A 20,997-nucleotide genomic window follows, 5' to 3' on the forward strand; every position below is an offset into this window, starting at 1 on the left:
TTGATACATAAAAACTGCAAAAAAAAATCACAATTAACACAATGTTAAAGCTTTTAATCATGTATCACAATAAGTCACAATGCAGCTAAATACCTGTAGTGACTCTCCCTGTGGTATCAGTGGGGCCAGTGATGCTGTGTCTTCATCCCCATCCTCTTCTAGGAACCAGTGTTTGAGCTCCTTCCAGCCCCGTTTCTCCCACAGGTCCACAGGAATGGGGCTATCCAGCTCCTCGGGGGTCTCTGCTGTGGGCGACAGTGCTGACTGTATGGTGATCACTGTGTTGATGATGATTGGAGATACCTGGGTAAAGAGATCAAATCTTACACCAGTGTCACAGATGAAAAGATACATTTCTATTTTGTGCAAACAGTTAGTATTGTTTGTGTCAACATTTGCTTCAATTTCCATCAGCTGCAGCAGATTTAAACCTATATGACCGAAGTTGACTGATCATCATCTTTTTTGTTATGCATCATGTACACAAGGCAGTCAAGTTGATCCCATTTATTTCCCAGATTAAATTCCTGGGGTCATGTCAAGAACTACCTTCAGGGTGAGAGCATTGATGGAGACCACCATAGCCTGAGGGGATGTTGGGGACTCTTGAGTACTCTGGAAGTACACCTGACAAGGTTGCAGGACTGTGGTCACGTTGTTTTTCCTCTTCTCTCTCAAGAAGGGACAAGCCACAACCTAAAATAACAACCACAACGGTAATTTTATGTTTGTTATTGAGGCATACTATTCAACGTTTTAATTCTTTCATCATTTTCTTTACAGTGACAATACAAACCTTGAGGTCTTTGATAGCAGCGGTCATCTGTGATCCCTCTTCACCACTTTTCATCTGTAGTTCACACTGTGTGGTCATCACCAGGGCCGGGGCGTCAGCACGCGTCAGGTCGGCCACAAACACGATCTCTGGGTTACGCACCAGAACATTCATCTCTGTTTTTGACACCACTGCTGGAGCTGCAGCTGACAGTGGGCAGAGAGTATCAGAGGAAAACATCAGTTCAGGCCAAAAGACAACAGGGTACACAGAACAAGCATATATGACCCATTATGTTACCACAGACACAAAAAAAGTCATCTAACTAAATAAAAACTGATTTGGGTAACTCACCTGACTCCTTAGATGTGACGGACGAGTTCATGTTCTTTTTATCTCCTGCCCCCGAACTGCTCTTGGTTTGTGGGGCTTGAGCGAAACCATGCTGAGTGGCTTTGAGGAAGATATCTGCCACAGTGAGCAGGAACTCCATGCTGGCACACAGGTACACATCCTGCACCACTGTGTCCAAAGTGGTGCCATCATGGCCTTGACGGTAGTTGACCTCCACCATCATGTTCTCTTCTGCACCAGGACGCATTGCCATCATCCTGGAGAAGATGTAGACAAATACTGACATGAAAGAGGGACTGAGAGAGTGGTGGTGAGAATGAGTGGTGATTATTATCGTATCATCTCCAGCAGAGAACATTCGCTCTACATGATATTTTTAGACATTATAATTATGATACACAGCGAGACAGCTCATCCCATTTTCTTACTAGCGCAACTTTTACATCTTCCAGTCTGTAAGTAAGATCACACTCACACTCTTTACAAAAGCTACAACAGCATCTGAGGATAAACAATGAGAATATGTTGTTATTTGTGCTAGCATACTGTATATTGAAGGAGCGTAGATCTTTAACATTATGGGATCTTTAACACTTTGGGTGTTAACATTTTCATGGTTTATAAGGCAGGATGCACAAAAGTACACATCTCTGTCTGCATGTGCATAGATGATGCTCATCTGAATGTGTGTACATCAAGGTGTGCATCTGTACCGATAAATATATTAACTAGTTTGTGTGCGTGTGTGCACCTCTAGTACCTTGGGGTGACCATCTTGATTCTGGGTCTCTTGTCATCAAGGAGGCAGGCAGCTAGTCGCACTGAGGCCTTCATGGAGCTGTCGGAGAACATGTGTACGGCGGTGGAGATGGTGCCCAGAGTAAACTCTGCTAACTTCAGCTGCTCATCGTGTGAATCCATCATCTGTATCTACATTATGACATTAACAATGTGTTAGACAGTGACAGCAAGACAAGCTTGAATGCGTGTTTGTGTGTGTGTATATAAATTACCACATTCTCATTAGGACTATACAAGACCAGCGTCATTGAGTCGAACTTGAAGTCCAATTTGAGCGTGCTCTTCAGCTTGCTGTTTTTCTGGGTCTCCACAACTGCAGCAGTCACTACTGTGTTACCTACCGAACCACATTTTTAAAATTAGTTTTGGGTTAAAATGGATCCAAATACATTTTCAGATTTCAAGATTATGATGGTCCTGGAAAACCTGTACATGTCAAACTGTAAGCTAAATATCATCCATTTTTAATTTGTGGACAAACAAACACATTAATTTGCTGATTAAGTGTCTTATGTCTAATTTTCTTATGTTTAACACCACACATAACAATGCAAACAAGCATAACCACAAGCCCTTACTGCTGGCTGGTCCAGTGGTTCCAGAGCCTTGTGACTCTTTGTTAGATACAGAGTCAGAGGAGGGGTCAGTGGTGGGCGGACGAGCTGGAGGAGGGTCCGCATCTGACTTCTCTGACAGGTTCTCACTCAGAGTCCTCAGGACCACTATCATGTCATCCTGGCAGAGCAGCAGCTGTTTGGAACAAACACAGTTTTTTGACAATACTGCAATAATGTACTTATCTTGGGATCAGATATCAGAACATACAAAAACACACAAAGACGGACAGATTACTGAATTACTCTCTAATAGCTCTCACATCCTAATGGAGCCTAATCCGTAGGCTAGTTTACTATTCATCCAATAAAACAAATTCAAAAAACTTTCAAAGAAAACAAAACGTACACTCATGGGCTTAAGATGAGCAATGATCTCTATGTCAGGTATGCTGTGGTACCAATTGGATGAAAGATTTCTCAGGATTTCCAAGTCCAGGCTGACCGGCTTCAGCAGCTGGGTCTCCCCCTGAAATCCTTCATCTATGTATGTGGTCCTGGAAGTACACACAACACAAATGTCATAAAAGACGTTATAGAAAGAAAATGTGATTACTGTAAATCTAAATCTGTAAAATAAATGTTTTATTGCTTTGCAAAGAACCTTCTCTCAGCCAATAAAGATGTCATCACTTTATATGTTATTTAAACCCACTTTTTTAATTTATAATTCCCTCCCTGGTTACTGACCTGTACATCTTGAGGTCGGTCAGTCTCACAGACATTATATCCACAACAGGCGGGATCTTGACATCACTTTTAAAGGGCTTCTTGGTGAAGCTGTTCTTGACAGACAGCAGACCGAGGTCAGCTACAATGACGTTGAAGGAAGAGGACGACTGGGGCAGGAAGATGACGGGTGCATTGAAGTGGACGTTCAGAGCGATCCGAGTGCTCCGCTCTGCCAGCTCCTTCACACCTGACGCTGCCTTTTCCGCAGCCTGGACTGTCACCTCTGCCAGGGCCTCTTTAGCCTCCTGGAAGTTATTGATGAATGCCTGAGAGCAAGAAAGAATGGAAAACAACAGAGTGTAGGAGAGAAATTAATAGGAGTTGTAGCTAGAGTGCCGAACACACAGGTGAACTGAATGGTGTTAATAGTGTTTAAAGTCTTGGGATGTGTTATTCTTACCAGAATGGAGGAGACAAACTTGTTGAGGAAGATAACCTGGATGCATCCCACAGTCAGTGTGACAGAGGTGTCAACTTTAGACATGTCCAGATAGGCGTCTCCGTCTGTTGCATTTGTAAAGTTTACCATGCGGAAGGAAAACACCTCCTTATCCGCTATAGACACAGCCTGAGAGGTGAATCAGGACAGGAAAGCAGAATTGAAATGAACAGAGCCATAAAGGAAACAGAAATCAGAACCATTGGACAGCTATAATTCTTATCAGAGTGACTTTTGTTTTGTCAAACTACATTAATGCAGTTCCACATTTTGAAGGAAGGCCACTCGCTGATTGTACCTTCTTGTAAATGGCATCTTTGTCACAGTCCAGGATCACAATGCTCTTCAAGTTGGCCAGAACCTCCATCTCCTTTTTCTTCATCAGAATCTCAGAAACCAGACCTAGATGGTTGAAAAAAGCAGGACAGTGAGAAACCATCTGCTTGCATTTCCAGCTTCATGGCGTACAAGTGCAACGCATGGGACATCAACACTCCTATACCTTCAATACTAATCTCAGAAATCCTGGCTTTCTGTCCTCGGATGAAAACTTTCAGACAGCGCAGATCAGCTCTGATATGTAGATTCACCACATCTGCAAACTTTGAATTCTTTGTACCTGTGAAAAAAAAGCAATGAGAAAGAAGAGGTGAGTAATTAAAGACCTGTAGGAAAGGTGATGAAAGAAGAATAGTGGCTTTTGAACTTGAACTTTAATGAAACTCTGACGGGGTTTATAAGGGTCAGTTACTTTTTTTCCTGGCTACAATAGCTTCGCCTTTCTTCTCTCCCTCCTTCTCTGCCTCTGCCTCTTCCTCCTCGGGGATGGTGGGGAGCTCCTCCTGCCCTCCCTCCTTCTTGGTGGACGGAGGAAGGAGGTTGTTGAGGTAGTTCATGGTGTTGAGCAGAGCCTCTGTATGAAGATGGACATCCAGGGATGAGAAGGTCACCTGATGGAAAATGCAATGACGAAAAGATAAAAGTTAGTGGCTTGTTGAGAAGAAGAATAAAATGGCATCTTTGCCTTTTTTGCAATAAGTATCGCTGTTTCATTCTTATAAAGAACATAAGGAGAAGTTCAGTTTTAAAATGTAATTAGCATCATTGCAGCACTGAATAGGTCATAGGTGAAACCTGCATAAACATGCAATACATTTTCCAATACAGCAGAACAGAAGAACATAGAAGCATCTGAATTTGAGTTGTTGGTTTCCCTCACCTTGATGAGCTGCTCTGTATTGTTGTGTTGGGACTTGAATTCAGGGCCGTTCTTATCAGCCTAGGGAAAATATACAATCCTCAATCAGAAACCCATGTATCACCATGAGGAAAATAATCATTTAATATGATGAAACTTTGTGAAAACACTGTAAACACGTAGATTTTGATACTTTACATACTTTAATGTACTCCAAGGTGAGCAGGTCAACCTCTGAGTTATCTAGAGTGGTGATCAGCTGAACCTGCTTCTCTTCAGAATCTAAATAAGAAGGAAGCAAATAAAACACGACATATAAGAACTATAGCCAAGCCTCACCTGACTTTTATTCACAAGTGCTTAATCTAAGTTCTGATGAATGTCTCCATAACTGGCTGAAGTCAAAGTGAGGGCAGTCAGAGACAATCCTGCAAGCATCAACTGACCCATGTATTCAGGACACTTCAGGCAGATCTCTCGTAGGTAGGTATTAGATGTCATGTCGAAGGTGCGCAGTTTCAGTTCAGTGCCCAGACCTTCTATGTCCAAGTGGAGCACTGGGATCTCCTGATCTCCAGACAGACGACACAACTGAACTGAAAACTAGATGAACAAAGAAGATATAGGGGAAGAGAACATGAAGAGAGAAAAGGGAAACAATTAGTAAGAATAACTGAACACCAATACCACGGATTGTCTGTCACCTAGCTCGACAGGAACTCTATGTACCTCAGTGATTTCAAACGTCATGATGAGATCAGTCATGTTCTTTGGAGCGTCTTCCTTGAATATACTTTTTCTTTTGTGTAGGTCTCCGTAGCGCAGCGGCATAGGATTATCTGAAAAGAAGGCTTGTTCGTTGATGGGAGAGCTAGGAGCATCGTAAAACAAATCTTCCTCTGATCCTAAAGGGGTGGCAAAAAAAAATACACACAATTACTCAACTGGTATTATACAGGCACACGCAGTGTTACAGGATAATATAGCACAATTATTATTGGCTATTACCCAATGATGTGATGCTGATGGTCTCACAAGACTCGAAAATGAGAGAGGAACGTTGGTCAGCCAAGTTTAGAGGTCTTCTGGGAGTGAGCTGTGGGGTGAACTGCTTTGGCTGAGAAAGAGAAACATCAGCGAAAAACGTATTAATTCACTCAATTCATAAAAAATCTGCCATTCATTAAAAGTTGTAAAAACATGGTTCTAGTAACAGCTACAACTCATTTATTCAGAGGTGTGACGACTGCACAAACAATTTCATCTTCTTCCCGGATTTTGCCCAAACCAATTTTAACTTTATTATTCCCACAAGTTCACACAAAATGTAGAAAGGAACCACATTTTAGAAAATCCAGGGACGATCCTGCTGTTTTTACCTTTGCTGAGGATGAAGCAGCGCCCTGTGCAGCAGGTCTGCTCTCAGGCAGTGGGATACTCTCCACCAGCTCGAGAACACTTCGAAGTTTATCATCAGATATACGAAGAGACAGCAGAGGAAGCTCTCCAGACATTTTGTACCTGGAACACATATGCAAACATGGATATATACAGATACACACAGAAAAATACTAACTTTAATTTAAGTCTGAACTGTGTCTGTAACCCCTTCAACATGGAAAATAAAATAACCGCATTCTTAGGGTAAAAAAAACGTACTTTGCCATGCGGGAGTCTTTGACAACCATCGCCCTGCTGAAAACCACTTTCAGATCCACTGGCTCTAGGATGTGGAGAGGTGACTGTTTCAGCTTACGGGCTTTTTTCCAGTCGTCATCTATCACACAAAAAAAGTTGTTACATTTATTTTTATTGCATGCAAACACAAAACAAATACATACAAATATTTCGGTTGGAGCAATGAATATGTGTGACCCTTTCCTCAACTTGAAACATTTTAAACTTTTGAGATAATATCTAATGACTATGGATTATCATCTCAAAGTACAGCAAACACACCTCCGAGAGATAACCAAGGAGATTTTTTCAATTCAATTTTCCAAGTAAAATTTGTGTAATATCGAAAATTCATCAAAAATATCTAAAACATTTCAGCACCCTGACTTTAAAAACAGTCATTTCAATAAACTCTCCACTCCAATGTGACCATCTCACACATGACAGGTGCATGCTCTCCTGTTCGTACCTGGTTGGCTATAAAGGAACTGCAGGCTGCTTAGTTGTATGTCAAAGCTGTCATATGCTCTGGATATGATGTCTTCAATGTTGCTGGAGCCCACTGACAGCTGTGGAAGGTGCTTCTTGCATTGACTGGACATCTGAGAAAGCAACGGAATAATGGATTTCACATGTTACAAATGTCACACTTTGTTAACTCTGAATCACATTAATTATTTATCTATGCTCTGTGGTTAAAAGTAGGAACAGTTTAGGATCATCCCAGTGTCAAGCTTTGCACTTTCTGACCTGGAAATGTCCAAGATCCAAGAGTACAATGTTCTGAGTGCCATTGTAAAAGCCGGTCTGTGGAATGATGACGTAGGAGGCCATCAGATTCACCTTCAGGTCCATAACTTTCTGTGTTTCGATCACGTACATTAGACCTGAAAAACAAAATGGCATTAAGCTTATCAATCTTAACCAGAAAAAAGAATCAGCTTTTTTTATCATAGTCTTTTGTGAAAAAAAAAAAAACCATGAGCTTAAAACTGCAAACAATCTCAGGAAACAATCAGTGTCAGGAAAATAAACAGGAACTACACACGTCAATGGACCCAGTGGCTGAGACATGCAGGCTGTTTGTAAACACATTCAACACATGTTAAAAAAAAACAAAGACTGGGGAATGTAAACATCCGTCCTTCAGAGGTTTGAGAGCAGTCTTGAAATCAAGAGCAGTAGTAGGTGTACATCTTTGTACATGTTTGTGCGACTGACCAGTGGCTGTGCGGTCTCTAAACTGCTCCAGTTTCATGAGGGTCGCGTTGGTGAGCTCGTCCAGCTGCAGGTCGTCGGGAGGCATGAAGAACGCTGACATGCTGTTCACTGTTATCTACACGGACAGACAAACACAAAACATGCTTCATATGATGCCTCTATTGTTTCTTTCATCCTTAAAACATGCACGCTGACAGACACCACTCACAGCGTCATAGATGATTTCCAAGGGCTGTGATTCCACGTGAAGCCGCTGGTTAGCACAGTCATCCAGTGGATTGGTCTCAAACAGGATGCAAAGCAGCGGGGTCCCTGCTCCTATGGCTGCCTTCCTTGATGACAGGAGGATCGGTGCAGGCCGGTCACTGGCCAGGCCCGTGACTTCAAACAAACTGAGCTGGGCTGTGATTCTGATGAAAAGAGGAAAAGAAAGGAAGAGATATATTGTAAGTTCTGGGAGCAATAATCCATCCTGCTGAATAAATAAAAGATGAGCTACAAGGTTGGTACTTTGTAGTGGACTCAGCAGGCAGACGTGTGAAAACAGATTTCCCCTACAGGGATTTGGTGTGAATGTGTTTTCAATTGACTGCTTCTACCGGTTCTAATTGTGATATGCCAGTTGCACATTTTTTTCAATATATTTATTCAAAAGGTTTATTCAATTCTGAATCAGACACAAACAAAAGTGCTTGGGCTGAATGTTTTTTTTTTATATTCAATTAAATCAAATGAAAAACTTGCACTGGAAACCATGCTATTCAAAGCCCAATTCATACCAAAGATTTGCGAAGAGACTAATTGAAACTTGCAATCTGCTGTTCTGCAACGTTCTGAAAACCTGCCAGTCAACACCAACTGCGTCATCTCCATAACAACTCTCTACTTTCATACTCACTGCCAGTTTTTCAGGCTTTTATTTGTAGCCTGATAGCATTTGTAGCATCTGAGAATATGAATGAGCGTAGTGATAGTGACTTATTTGCTATAGTTGCATTTCAAGTATAGATGACACAGAAAAAACAGAAAAGGTGTGCGGTAGAGCAGGTGAGAGAAAGCTAGAGAACAGCAGAGCAAACGCAGTCGTTAAGTTTAAGCTGTTAGTTTAGTCGTACATATTTATTTCACTATTTGAGTCACATACATGGCTGTTCCTCAACCCCCTCTGTCCAAAACTCTGCCATTTTGACTAGCGAACATTCTGTAACTGATCTGACCAGCTGACCTGGGTATGGACTGTTTAGCTGTTGAAACATGCGGTGTGCATTGCGTTCTAAAACCAGCTACTGGCAATCAGCGTCTTTTGTCAAGCTCACACAGGGCAGTTCACACAACGGCAACTTTTGCCTGCACCGTTCTCAAACGGTTTCCATCTCGTCATCAATGTTTGGTCTGAACAAGCTTTCGCACATACAGTATTTATACTGTTAAAGCCACAGAGGACCCCCCCCAAAAAAACAAAAAGTTATGACAAACTTGATGGCTTGTGCTCCAGGTCTCTGCGTGAGCGTGGACATGAGCTCTCCCACAGTCAGCCTGATGATCTCGTTTTTGTCTTTGTTGTCTTTGATGGACACCGACAGCCTCTCCATGTGGAAATTGACCTTCATGTCTTCAAACTAAAAAGAAGCAACAATCATATATCAGATCCAGAAGTTTGCATTTTGATGTTAGTAATATTGTTTAAGTGGATGGAGAGCCAAACAGAAGTGTATTATAAGTTGACAGTCAGGCGTCAGGAAGGGAAGTGACTCACATTCTTTGGCAGGTTGGGATTAGCAGCGGCGTCACTGTATCCAATGGCAGTGTAGAGTTTAGCTTTCTCAGCAGGGGTTAATAGCTCATCAAAACCTGACACAGAGAGACAAGGCAAGAGTGAACAAATGGAATAGAAAGAATATGATGAGTAAGAAAAAACATGAACTAACACCATAAACTGTTACTTTATAAAAAATGTAACGCAGTATTTTGCTTTGGTCCTGTTTGCCACCTGTGCATATTATCTTTAATGTACACTTCTTGCTGTTTTTATTCTTTTTAACATCTTACCTCCAGTCTTGACCTCTTTAGGTTTCGTTTCATCTTCTCCTCCCCAATTCCACATCCAGCTGAGCCAACCCTGAGACTCCTCTTCCTCCATCTTAAGCCCCGGACGGTAAATACACAGGCCTGCCTTACTCGCCTGGGTACAAGTACAAGAAACAAAAAAAAAGACATTTAAGTTATTACTTTTTACAATTAATTAGAAATACACTGTCTTAACTAAGAGACTGACAGTATATTTGTCATTTGAGCTAAGCATCACTGAACAATTTTCACTATTCAGGCTCATTCAGCCTTTCTGATGAAAGGTGAAGCATGTTCAAGAACCTCAAGAAAGTCCAGCTGTCTTTGTTTGGCACTTAAAATACTATTTTGCTGCCCACCAAAATGTACTACCAAGATATTGCAGGAGAAATGGTTTTTGCGTTCCATGTTTAAAAGGTGAAACAGGAAAGCCAAGATTATGTCAGAATTTCTAACCAGCTGTGAGGGAAAAGGAAATGTTGCACACTGTATGCTATTTCAGTCAAAACCTCAACCGCTAAATTAAACTGCTGATAAATGTTAACACTTTCTGTGCTTAGTCTTGTACCACTGTGGTCATATGTGGTATGTTGAAGGACACTCACATTACATTCTCGAAAAGGAGGCATACTGTTTATCATTTCTGTGTCTATTTCATTCTATTTATATTAACCATGGAAAAAGGAATTATGGGGATATAAGAATTAAAACTACAACTGTTGAGCACATAATTTGTCAGCGACAATACTGACATTATAATTTAAGCTACAGATCCAGTACAAAGTAATCACACAAAGTGAAGATGCCCAAAGTACAGAGATAAACACAAAGAGCTTACCTCCACCTCAGCCTGCTGTCGGGCCAACGTGATGTTAAAAATATCCAAGGTCTTCTCATGCTCCTGAGAATAGATACAAACCAGCCCGATTAGAGCTTTCAGAAGCTTCTTGCTACTCCACACAGAGATACGTCAATTACTCAATGTCCATTATTAATCACTTCAGGAAAATATAAAGCTTACAGCGCGGAGAGACAGTGGAAAAGACCTTTAGCTGTAATGGGTTATTTCCATGAAATACATCATCAACCTCAAATGCATTTCAATCAATCCTTTTATAGGACTGAACACTGGATACGTGTAATTATGTACGGTAATGTCAGTATTTATGGCCAGAGGAAAGAACAAATACATCACTGACAGGATGCTGAGGAGGTAATACCTCTGTTATTAACGACTTGCATATCATATTACATTTCCAATTCATATAAACAATGTCTTATGGTTACTGTGACTGTAGTCGAGTACAGGAGGGGTATTTACCAGCATAAAATCGAGCAGAAACAGCAGGTCTGATGTTCAGCTTGCACAAAAAGGAATTTCCCACCAGATAAATTATATATTTGGTGAGGCAAAAGTAAACACGTCCGTGCCTACCTGCTTTGGCTGCTGCACGCATAAAACCCCTATTTCAATTTCATTAATACACTTACTGGCTTGACGGCTAAATTTGTCAAAGCATTTGCCAACAGTGATTTCAATTGTCTAGAGAACAATTGATTTTTACTTAAGAAAATAACATCAGTATTCCAAATAGCATTGGTATACAGAAGCAATTTAGTAATTCTATGTATTTGAAGTTGATTTAATATAATACAGGAAATTAAGTCAGATGAGGGGACATTCCTTCTCCTAATCTAAAACGACAATGAAATGAAAATACTCAAAATGTTTCCTCTCCTTCGAATGACAAATTAAACTGTCAGTGGTTTAAATATGCTGCTCTTAAAAGACGAACGTGGGAAACTACATCTTCAGTTCAGCCATTTCCTACCTCTAGTGCCTTGAGCAGCTCCTCGCTGGGTTTCTTACTGGTGATTTTGGTCTTGTACAGTTCTCGGTAGCGTTTCACCATCTGCCGGTGGTGGCGAATGTGCTGCCATGACCACATGTGGAGACGCGGCTTCACATCCACCTCCAAGATGCCTGTGATCAAGTACCTCCACCTGCGAAACGTACACACATGTGCAAGTGTGCTTAAACTTCATATGGCATAAAGTCATTGAATGGCATTTAAAAATCAAAGTGTTTTCTAACCATATACGGGCATTCCTGTGAACATGGACCACAGGTCTGTACTTCCTGTACGGCAGGTTCCGTGACATCATATCCACTGAGCCCAGCAGCTCCAGGATGCTAATGTACTGGAAAGAGAGGAAGTCAGAGAATTACTCACTGGCAAGGAGCACTGACAGAACTTATCTTCACTGAACACATTTTATCACTATTCTCTCTCTCTCTTTCTGCCAAAAAACTTCCATAAAGCTACATACACATGCTTATACACCATACACACACACCTACCTGGGGTCTGTTGAGTTCAATAGCCACCTCACTGAGATTGACCATTAGGTCCACTTTCGGAGAGGAGAAGTCAATATCTGACCTGGGATTCATCCGCAGTTTCGCGTCCGCTGAGATAGGACGAAAAACTGTGGACAACCAATGAGAAATCGATTATTAAAAGCAAATTTGTGAATATTCTTTTCTCTAGCAAGGATAGGTTTTCGAAAATCTGTGAGTCATGTGATGCAGTATGTGGTGTTTACTAGGTGGTCTGGACATGTTTCTTTTAAGTGAGCTTATTCAACAGTTTAAAAATGCGAACAACAAATGACAGTGAGACACTTACTAAAGTCATGGCTGATAGTATGAGAGTTGTGGATATCCATGCTGCTCTGGAGACATTGCTACAGATACAGGGAGAAGAGCTTCAATTAGACTTAATCTGATTTTATTTCCTAAGCCAAAAGACAACATTTACATACATTCTACCTAATGGGCCTATTCTACAAAGAGCCTTTGTGGATGACATGAATGATTAACAAAATCTGCAGTGATCTCAGAATGATTTGCAGAAGGCCTTTTTACAGCATTCATCAAAAGAAATATAACAAAAGCTTCAAAGGGATTGGAGACAAATGCCTTTCTCATTTTAACTTCCAAACAGTTATGTTGCTAAAGAAATTAGGCCAAGATTGATCTGTGTTGTCACAATAATGACGCTGTGTCTTTGAAAAAAAGTCAATGTCATGGCTAAATCCAGGCTGTGGGAGAGTGGAGACAAGGTGCAAAACACTAATTATAGGGTGACTCACCAAAGCCTCCTCTGCCCTGTGATTGGAGAAGAGTATTGAGTTGACATTCCAGTAAGCAAATAAGCTGTCTAGTTGAACCAACTGAGAGAAAGGAAAACAGAAAGCAATTAGAGAAGTGCAGAGCTGAGAGAGCAGAGACGACACAACAGCTGACAGTGTTCAATGATTTCTAATGTTTGGATCATGGCCCAGAGAAATAAAATTAGTTTCGCAGGACCAACAGTTTTCAAACAAACAACGTAAACCTTTAACTTTAATTTGAAGGGACAAAGTATTCAAAAGCAAGTGCAGTGTCACACTTTATATTTCCGTTACAATATAAATGTAAACGCTATATATATATATAAAGCTGCAGCTAACAGATTTAATTGTTCAATTTTTTTACCTTGAAGAAAAGCCTGGAATTCTCATCCAAAAGACTGGGATTCCAGTTCTCATCAGACGTCTGTAAGGTCAAACAAGCAGTGAGGTAAGGGGGCCTCGCTGAGATTATGTTTACACTTTTACAATTTTAATTTAATTTAATAAACACATTAATTGTTGATTCAGAGCACACTGATTGCCAAATGTTACGTAGGATACTCTGACTGGAGAGATATTCTGAATTGTTACCTGGAGGCTGAGATTTTTCAGTGACACTCCAAAAGACAAAGGACAGTTTGGATTAGTGACCTGTGGAAGACACATGCAAGAAAAACAGCTCAGTTAATCTCTTTCTGACAACTTTACAAACACAAATTTGAGTTACTTCACCAAGGCAACTCAGCTTGAATACTCACATCATCTTCATAGCGTACGTGGATGTTAGAGATCTTGACCTGCACGTTTTTGATGACCTGAGTGACAAGCTTCTCCACAAACGTGTCCTGCTTTTCCAGATTAGGGTTCTCTGTCAAACACAACAAATATAAAAGATATGAGACCAGATCTGGTCCTGCAGCTTTCTTGAAGCTTTGCTTTAGGAACAAAGACTTAAACTGTTGTTGCTCCATGATAACCACTGGCTGTCCTACATACCCCTTCTTTCATTAATTTACAGCACATGATGTTCTAATTTGTTTTAACAGTTGTCTCTATCTTATTACTGCTTTTATTCATAGATTACTTTATAACAAAGTGTTCTTTTATTGCTTTTAAACAAAAAATACCATCTCACCATTAGCTGATATTGTCATTTTTCTTTTCACTCGCAGTTAAACATGCTGACTGTTTTTCACTCTGCCTCACTTCCTGTACATGTTGCATCTTAAGCTGTTGTAACAAGAGAATTTCCCCGTTGCGAGATAAATAAAGCCTATCTAATCTTATCTAGTTCAAGATGTAATTAAACACAAATTAGCTTGAGAGGACTATTTGACTCTGTTGGTCTCACAATGTAACGTGGGTACTGCACCAACATGCGGCTGCATTGTTGACGCTGACATATCAGCTATAAGTTCTATCAGACAGACTCATTTGAATTTGCTCTCTCGATATTTGAATGCTTTGAATGTAGTCATTATACTTATACAGTAAATGGCATTTAGACATATTCACGAGTCCAATGTCAAGGAACACAGATATAACATAGATAGACAGTAACTGATGTTCATACAGTTATTTCAGTTATTTCTGAGTAGAACAGACATGATGTGGTAAAGAGGCTAACTCAGAACATTTCCACAGTGCCAAACCACAGATAATAAAGTGTGAAAACTTCTGGCTTCTCCAAAAACAACACAGGAACTGAAAACCACACAACCATAACCACATGGTTTGAAATCTCTGTTCTTGCTACTTTGCTGCTTTTACTCTCTACAACCATGTTTTTTTGCTACCTTTCACATTTTCTCCTGCAGCCTATCTAAAAGTATCTCCAAAACCTGTTGAAAACTTACTACTAAAGTCCCCTTAAAATCAAAGCTGAACTCTGACCTTGCTCAGCAGCCTTCAGCTTCGTCTCTTCTATCCGCTGTAGTTCCCTCTGACGAGCCTCCTGTAGCTGCTTCTCCTCCTTCTCGGCATCATACTTTATACCTGGAAAGAGTGGAGCCAGTAGAAAAAAGATATTATTTGTCTGCAGATCTCTGAATACAATGAGACAGGGTTAAGCTTGAGCTTCCTGTTTACAAGTACATTAGGGTCATGAATAAGTGAGAGACCTCCTATGTCTGACTAATGTGCTGCACTGTGTTGTGTCGGCTAATCGTGAGGGGTATTCTTTAGACTAGATCTGATATTACTGACAGTGAAAATTATTTGGGTTATGCTAAATTAAAATCCACTGGATGCAAAAATGTTTTGATGTGTTTTTGAATTTAAAAAATGTTCATGTGAAATGCGGAGTCTAAATATCTTTACATTGACATGCAGCAGGTGAATATCCTTCGAGCACTGGATATGTCTCCTGGAATGGTTGGAATTGATATACACTATAATGTCTATGAGTATCTGAGTGTCATAACCTTTTTATGCATTTAACTCGACATGAATGATGATCTTACTTGCTGTGGGGACTATGAGCAGATAGACGCCGTCCAGCGTTGCCTCCACTGACTGAGTGTAGAGGTTCTTCCAAGGAATCTTTAGCTCCAGCCGTCCTGTGATCAGAGACACAAAGTCAGAATATATTCTTCTGGAGAATAAATACATAAATAAAGGAAAGGTGGCATATGGGAACAGTGAGTACAATCTCACCTATATGGCCGGCTCTCACTTTAAAAGGAATGTCAAGCTGACTCTGCGACAAAAGAATAGCAAATTATTGTACCACAAATCCATCGTTAATGCTTGTATGCACTGACAGACCACTTTTGTTAAGTTACACAGATATTTACCACTCACCAAGGCATTTTCCTTTATTTCAAGGTTTGTTAGAACAGCATCACCTGTGGAAAGAGAAACCCTTGTGTTACTATGTACATTCTGATAAACCAGATAGATTTGTATTGTGTTATGAGGCTCATAGAGACGCTGTCTAAATCACAGAGAAGGACTTTGGCCTTTGTATATTGACTTCATTTTACACTCAGGGGAATGGAGCACATATATCATTACAGCCAGCTGGCTAAAAGAAAGATTTCACTCTGAGATTTAGTTAGTTAACTTGAAGACAGTTGTAACAAGTTGGTACATGTTTAGCATTGGCTTTGAAAGCTCTCTCCTAATCCCCTCATTCTCCAGGATAGTCTGCAGAGATGTGAGTGTCAGACTTTCTGGACGAGCTTGTAAAAAGGTCTAATCATGAGACCAAGTGACGAGTCACAACCTGGTTCTGTGAAAGGGTGTGACCCCGAAACGAAACTCCTCGCAATAGCAAAGAAGGTTGGTTAACACCAGGCACTTGCAGCAGAAAATTAACCATACTGATTGCTCGATCCATAAAATTGCATTTGGCTGCATTATCCTGCTTACACTGGACAGCCTAAATCGATTCTGGGACAGATAAATTGACACTGACAGCTGAGGCAGCCTGTCACACACGACTGGTGGCTAACGTCTCTTAGCATTAGCTAGCTAGCCTAGCGAGCGAGCTAGTCCAGTAAAATGACAAACACAAGTTCAGTTACCTCCCCATATGCCAAGCTTTAGCTGGGAGCTGTCAAGGTTAACAACGTAGTCCCCTAAAAATCGGTTGAGGACATCCACCACCACGCTTTCGAAGACCATTTTGGCGTTTCTTTCATGTAACTGTCACCATGTTTACATTCGGGCTCGCTTGCCTCAACGTCAGATTAGGACGTCCTTCGGTGGGCGGGGCGTTGACGTCACGACGTACCAGTAATCATTCATGCTGCAAGAAGGTAGTTTGAGGTAAGTCAATTCTGAAATACCCCGATTTATGGCAATATTTGATTCATAGCCGATAACATTGTGGTCAAACTCGTCCACAAATACAAAATCTTAATTATAATGGCTCATTAATGAACCAATACAGTGACACAATTTCCAGCATGAAAGCAGTTAAACTGAAATGTGTCCTTATTTTCATGTTTACATGAGAAGGCATGCCTCTGTCCTCAGGTCTCAGTCCTCCGGTCTTCAGTGACTCAATGTTCAGATATTTAAGGGAGAAAAGGGCCTACTATATATGAGCTTTTCTATGGGCTTTTCTAAATGGAGACAAGAAAAACAGAAAATACAAAGGGAACATGGGACAAGAAAGGGGGGTTCCTTGGTCTGCACGTCGAAGTGTCCTTGGGCAAGATCCTGAACCCCAAACTGCTCCTGATGTGCTGGTCGGCACCTTGCATGGCAGCCACCGCCATCAGTGTATGAATGTAGGAATAACTGTAAGCTGCTTTGGACAAAAGCATCTGCTAATGCCCTAAATGTAAATGTAAATATAAACGTAAATGGACAAAATGTGCCCAAAGCACAAACGTGAAAATGATTTTCTTCATACAAAGCAGGTAGTAAACACCAGTAGAGTTCGGGGCCAGATGAGACAGGAGCACAGCATTTCACAGTGTGCCAAGCAGGACGGAACCAATGATTTCAAAATGTAAACACTTTATTTTATAGAACAGTTTTAGCAACAATGGCGGTTCTGGGGGGTGGGGGGGCAACAGGGACCAGTGCCCCCGTAACTCTGAGTCCGGACCCCCCTGTAGCCCCCCCCCCGACAGGGACTCTGCATCAGTAAGTGTCTCAGCAGTTTACTACCCAATCAAAATTGTTGAAATTGTAAACATTGTTTGAAGTCCCATGTATCCCTTGTCTGAATGAGGGATTTGTCTTTTTTTCCCGGGTTGTATGTGCCCACTAACAAAAAAGCCGGCCCCCCCTATTCAAACTGGTCTAGAACCGCCACTGTTAAGCAAGCAAGCCAATGTGGTTGAATTGATCGTGTGTAATAGTATCTGGACTAACTCAATGAAAAGGTTGAAGATACAATTCCTCAGTCAGGCAGTAATGAAAATTAAAACCACATAGAGATCCTTGGTCATGAATTGTATTGGCTTTGACAAAACTTTATGACAGTTTAAAAATCATTATTACAAAAGCATTACAGAAAACTGACTTCATCATACCAAAACAGAATCACAGAAAGAAAAGATTCCCCAAATTGTGTTATTAAAAAAAATATTGAGCAGCTTTAAAAGATATTTAAGAAATATAATAAAAATGCACGTGATCCTCTGCCTGTTGCTTGTATGACAAAACTATCACTAAATATCTTTAATTTCAGTTGCAGGTATATAATTGTAATCTAAACAACGTTTATCGATGAACTACACAGTATTTATTAACCATTTACAAAATATTACAAACATCAGTTGCATCAAACAAGTGCTTAGTAAATGTAACGTATTTCATTGTGTGTCAGCAGTGAGAATACTATTAACTAAAGCTCTATTCTATTTGTGATGGTCATGTTAAAGTGTTACCCTACAGCTGCATACGTTTTACATCATATTGTAATACAGTTGCTAATTGCTTTGTTATCTTACCTTCCCATTAAATCTCATAGCGGCTACCAAATGCACATATAGCCTAAACAAACCATGCTTTTTATTATGTCCATTTTCTTGTACATATTGTAATAGTTATCACATATCATATGCTGCGATTACGCAAAATTAGTTAGTCTTCATCTGTTTTTTTAAGATGGAGTAGCTGAAACAGTGGTTTGGTGATCGCTCCAAGGATTGTCCCCCTCCTCAGTGTTCCCGCTGCAGGTTTATCCACCACTTTTAACCTGAGCTGCAGCTCCAGCAGATCCTCTCTGCTGAGCTCTGTGAAGAAGAAGTCTTCATTGAACACGGGGCTGTGGCAGTTCCTGATGGTGGCGCTCTGCTGTTGCTGTAGCTTCCCGGGAGTCAGACACAGACTCACTGCACAGTTCAGGGATCGTCGCTCATAGTCATCCAAAAGGCCTTCCACAGACACCACACGGACTCTGACTGTGAAAAGGGGTGAGAACGTGTTGGTGGAGAAGGTGGTGTGCTCAGCTAAGACGTGCACCTTACCACGGCCCTGCAAAGTGAGGATGTGCTCGCGCTGTCTCTCCTGGCACTGCAGGACGTCCAGTTGGAAGAGGACAGTTGGGGCTAAGGTGAGTGAGCTTGCCTCCAAGCTGGGGGGGCAACTGGGAGAGGTTTTTAAACTTAAAACTGCCCTCTTCCACCTGCCTCTGCTCTCCCTGCTGTCAGTTAATGAGGGACAGGATGTTGCCCCTTTCAGACGGCGGGTGCCTGATGGGATGTAGGGGGAGGATTTAGCACTATCTGGGGAACTGAGGGGAGAGGAATCACTGGAAGAAGCTGTTTCTGTTTCTGTACTTCCTGTCTCTGACAGGCTCTTGGATAAAAACAGAGGGAGAAACCCATATGAAGTTTTCTGAGGTGGGTTTGTCTCCTTTGCCAGCCTGGGGGCGGCAGTACGATTGTTTCTGTCAAACATGTAAACAGGGCACTTTGAGTGGAACAAAGACTCTTTCCTGCGAGTGTTGGGGCTCTCATATATCCCTAGCAGGCCATACCCTTCTGCAGAGAATGGCAGAGGTTTTTGTGCAGCCTTCAGAACCATTGATGCATCACTATTCTTCATCCCCACATCCTTCACATCCTTCACATCCTTCAGCTTTACACGTGTAGTGTTTGAAATAAGGCTGCTATCGGCTACCTGGTTCTGGCTGTGCGGGTGAGGCTCTGCTGTCTCAGTTTCCAGCAGAGGGCTTCTCCTGCAAAGCCGAGGGGGCAGGCAGAACTCTGGGATCTTGTCTGGGGTGAGGATGTTGTTGTGCAGATTGTGAGAGACACTGATATCCTCCTCACTCTTTCCCACGTAACGACTCAGCTCGAGAGGAATGCTCTCCATGCTCTCTCTGATCTTCCCGAAGACCCACATGGTTGTCTCCAGATGATTTAATATGACGCGAGTGTAAAGTCTTTGCACACAAATCCAAAGTTGTTGTTTTTCCTTTCTGCAACAAGACAAGAACATTTAATTTAGCAATGTGTTAAAGAAAAAAACACTTTTTAAAGTTCTGAAGATAAAATGATAAATATTTTCTTCTCACCTGCCGAGGTCTTGATGCGTCCGGCACCGAAGATGGATCTGTATGAGGGTGACGGACGTGCCACTGACAGATTTTAAAGGTGAGTGTATGGCTCTGCGTCACTGGTCTGCTCCCACCACCTGCGTCAGAAAACAGGCTTTACACTTACATACACACACACACGCAACAGGAACACACACATCAGTCACAGTGTATTGAATCACCCGGTGTCTGCTGGAGACTGGGTCAGTGTTAATCAGAAACGATGTGCATTTAGTCGTGCTACAAGGATGTGATGTAAGCTTTTCATCATCATCACTAAACTCACTAAAGTCATAGTAGCAAAGTATTAAATGTGATGCTGTAAATCCCAAAGCATGCAGATTTAATATAAAAAATGTGTCTTGAGTTTTATTGCAATCTCAGGCACAGTCAACCCACCTAAGGACAACTTTATTTAAACTTTAAACTTTATAGTGATTAAGATTTTAATATTAAATTTAAATTCAAATAAATAAGGTATGTGTTGTCATGGTCGTGATGAGAAGAGTATAATCGGCTTTTGAAAGAGCTGACCTCTTGTTCAAAGGCATTTCAAAGAGAGAAGCACCCACGACCCTTGAAGCCGGCTCCACCACCGCCGTCACCGCTGACCTTTAAACAGCTTGAATTCCGGACACACAACTGACCCATTTAATAGTCAGAATGTGAATGGATGCTGATAAACACATCACCTTTTTGAAAATGTTAAATATATTTTCATCTCTGTGAGACCAAAAGTGTGTAAAGTTAGTTCAGATGTTGTGGTCGCTGTACTTCGTGCCACTATTGTAGGCTTACATAACGTACAGCATCCATTAGTTTGACTGCCTTTATTGATGTTAACTCACTTGTAACAATTAATTCTAACTTAATACTTGAATAACTGAACACAGAGTGTATTCTCTAATTGCAGAATGAATTTCTCAGTCATCAGGACAT

General features: G+C 41.2%; 2 protein-coding genes across 8 annotated transcripts in view; both read right to left on the reverse strand.

Annotated features, from left to right (window-relative positions):
* The window catches only part of vps13a (vacuolar protein sorting 13 homolog A), a 33,967-nt gene extending 17,199 nt beyond the window's left edge, over window positions 1–16,768 (reverse strand). For 3 of the 7 annotated variants that reach the window (XM_030416748.1, XM_030416744.1, XM_030416749.1), the window contains exons 1-41: window positions 16,583–16,768; window positions 15,858–15,901; window positions 15,711–15,753; window positions 15,518–15,613; window positions 14,949–15,050; window positions 13,814–13,923; window positions 13,647–13,706; window positions 13,420–13,479; window positions 13,035–13,115; window positions 12,569–12,626; window positions 12,241–12,368; window positions 11,974–12,080; window positions 11,711–11,882; window positions 10,717–10,779; window positions 9,861–9,993; window positions 9,568–9,662; window positions 9,288–9,430; window positions 8,020–8,221; window positions 7,812–7,926; window positions 7,341–7,477; window positions 7,060–7,192; window positions 6,573–6,690; window positions 6,293–6,434; window positions 5,922–6,030; window positions 5,643–5,818; window positions 5,360–5,516; window positions 5,116–5,195; window positions 4,935–4,994; window positions 4,467–4,665; window positions 4,218–4,334; window positions 4,014–4,117; window positions 3,677–3,844; window positions 3,235–3,542; window positions 2,894–3,041; window positions 2,509–2,680; window positions 2,143–2,267; window positions 1,890–2,059; window positions 1,130–1,425; window positions 797–981; window positions 550–696; window positions 94–303 (exon numbers count right to left, since the gene is read on the reverse strand). In XM_030416748.1, coding sequence (XP_030272608.1) covers window positions 94–303; window positions 550–696; window positions 797–981; window positions 1,130–1,425; window positions 1,890–2,059; window positions 2,143–2,267; window positions 2,509–2,680; window positions 2,894–3,041; window positions 3,235–3,542; window positions 3,677–3,844; window positions 4,014–4,117; window positions 4,218–4,334; window positions 4,467–4,665; window positions 4,935–4,994; window positions 5,116–5,195; window positions 5,360–5,516; window positions 5,643–5,818; window positions 5,922–6,030; window positions 6,293–6,434; window positions 6,573–6,690; window positions 7,060–7,192; window positions 7,341–7,477; window positions 7,812–7,926; window positions 8,020–8,221; window positions 9,288–9,430; window positions 9,568–9,662; window positions 9,861–9,993; window positions 10,717–10,779; window positions 11,711–11,882; window positions 11,974–12,080; window positions 12,241–12,368; window positions 12,569–12,626; window positions 13,035–13,115; window positions 13,420–13,479; window positions 13,647–13,706; window positions 13,814–13,923; window positions 14,949–15,050; window positions 15,518–15,613; window positions 15,711–15,753; window positions 15,858–15,901; window positions 16,583–16,682 — 5,373 coding nt within the window. In that variant the 5' untranslated portion in view covers window positions 16,683–16,768. The remainder of the gene's footprint in view (window positions 1–93; window positions 304–549; window positions 697–796; window positions 982–1,129; window positions 1,426–1,889; window positions 2,060–2,142; window positions 2,268–2,508; window positions 2,681–2,893; window positions 3,042–3,234; window positions 3,543–3,676; window positions 3,845–4,013; window positions 4,118–4,217; window positions 4,335–4,466; window positions 4,666–4,934; window positions 4,995–5,115; window positions 5,196–5,359; window positions 5,517–5,642; window positions 5,819–5,921; window positions 6,031–6,292; window positions 6,435–6,572; window positions 6,691–7,059; window positions 7,193–7,340; window positions 7,478–7,811; window positions 7,927–8,019; window positions 8,222–9,287; window positions 9,431–9,567; window positions 9,663–9,860; window positions 9,994–10,716; window positions 10,780–11,710; window positions 11,883–11,973; window positions 12,081–12,240; window positions 12,369–12,568; window positions 12,627–13,034; window positions 13,116–13,419; window positions 13,480–13,646; window positions 13,707–13,813; window positions 13,924–14,948; window positions 15,051–15,517; window positions 15,614–15,710; window positions 15,754–15,857; window positions 15,902–16,582) is intronic. The other 4 variants (XM_030416750.1, XM_030416746.1, XM_030416745.1 and 1 more) reach the window with 3 other exon arrangements.
* A 1,183-nt stretch (window positions 16,769–17,951) lies between these two features.
* Window positions 17,952–20,070, reverse strand: LOC115582145 (C2 calcium-dependent domain-containing protein 4C). Its single transcript, XM_030417925.1, has 2 exons — window positions 20,038–20,070; window positions 17,952–19,941 (listed from the first exon to the last, which is right to left on the reverse strand). Exon 2 carries the CDS (start codon window positions 19,863–19,865, stop codon window positions 18,600–18,602), a length of 1,266 nt encoding a protein of 421 aa, XP_030273785.1. The 5' UTR covers window positions 19,866–19,941; window positions 20,038–20,070; the 3' UTR covers window positions 17,952–18,599.
* Between the last annotated feature and the right edge of the window lie 927 nt (window positions 20,071–20,997).

Source organism: Sparus aurata, chromosome 5 (assembly GCF_900880675.1).
Source record: "Sparus aurata chromosome 5, fSpaAur1.1, whole genome shotgun sequence".
Taxonomy (NCBI): domain Eukaryota; kingdom Metazoa; phylum Chordata; class Actinopteri; order Spariformes; family Sparidae; genus Sparus; species Sparus aurata.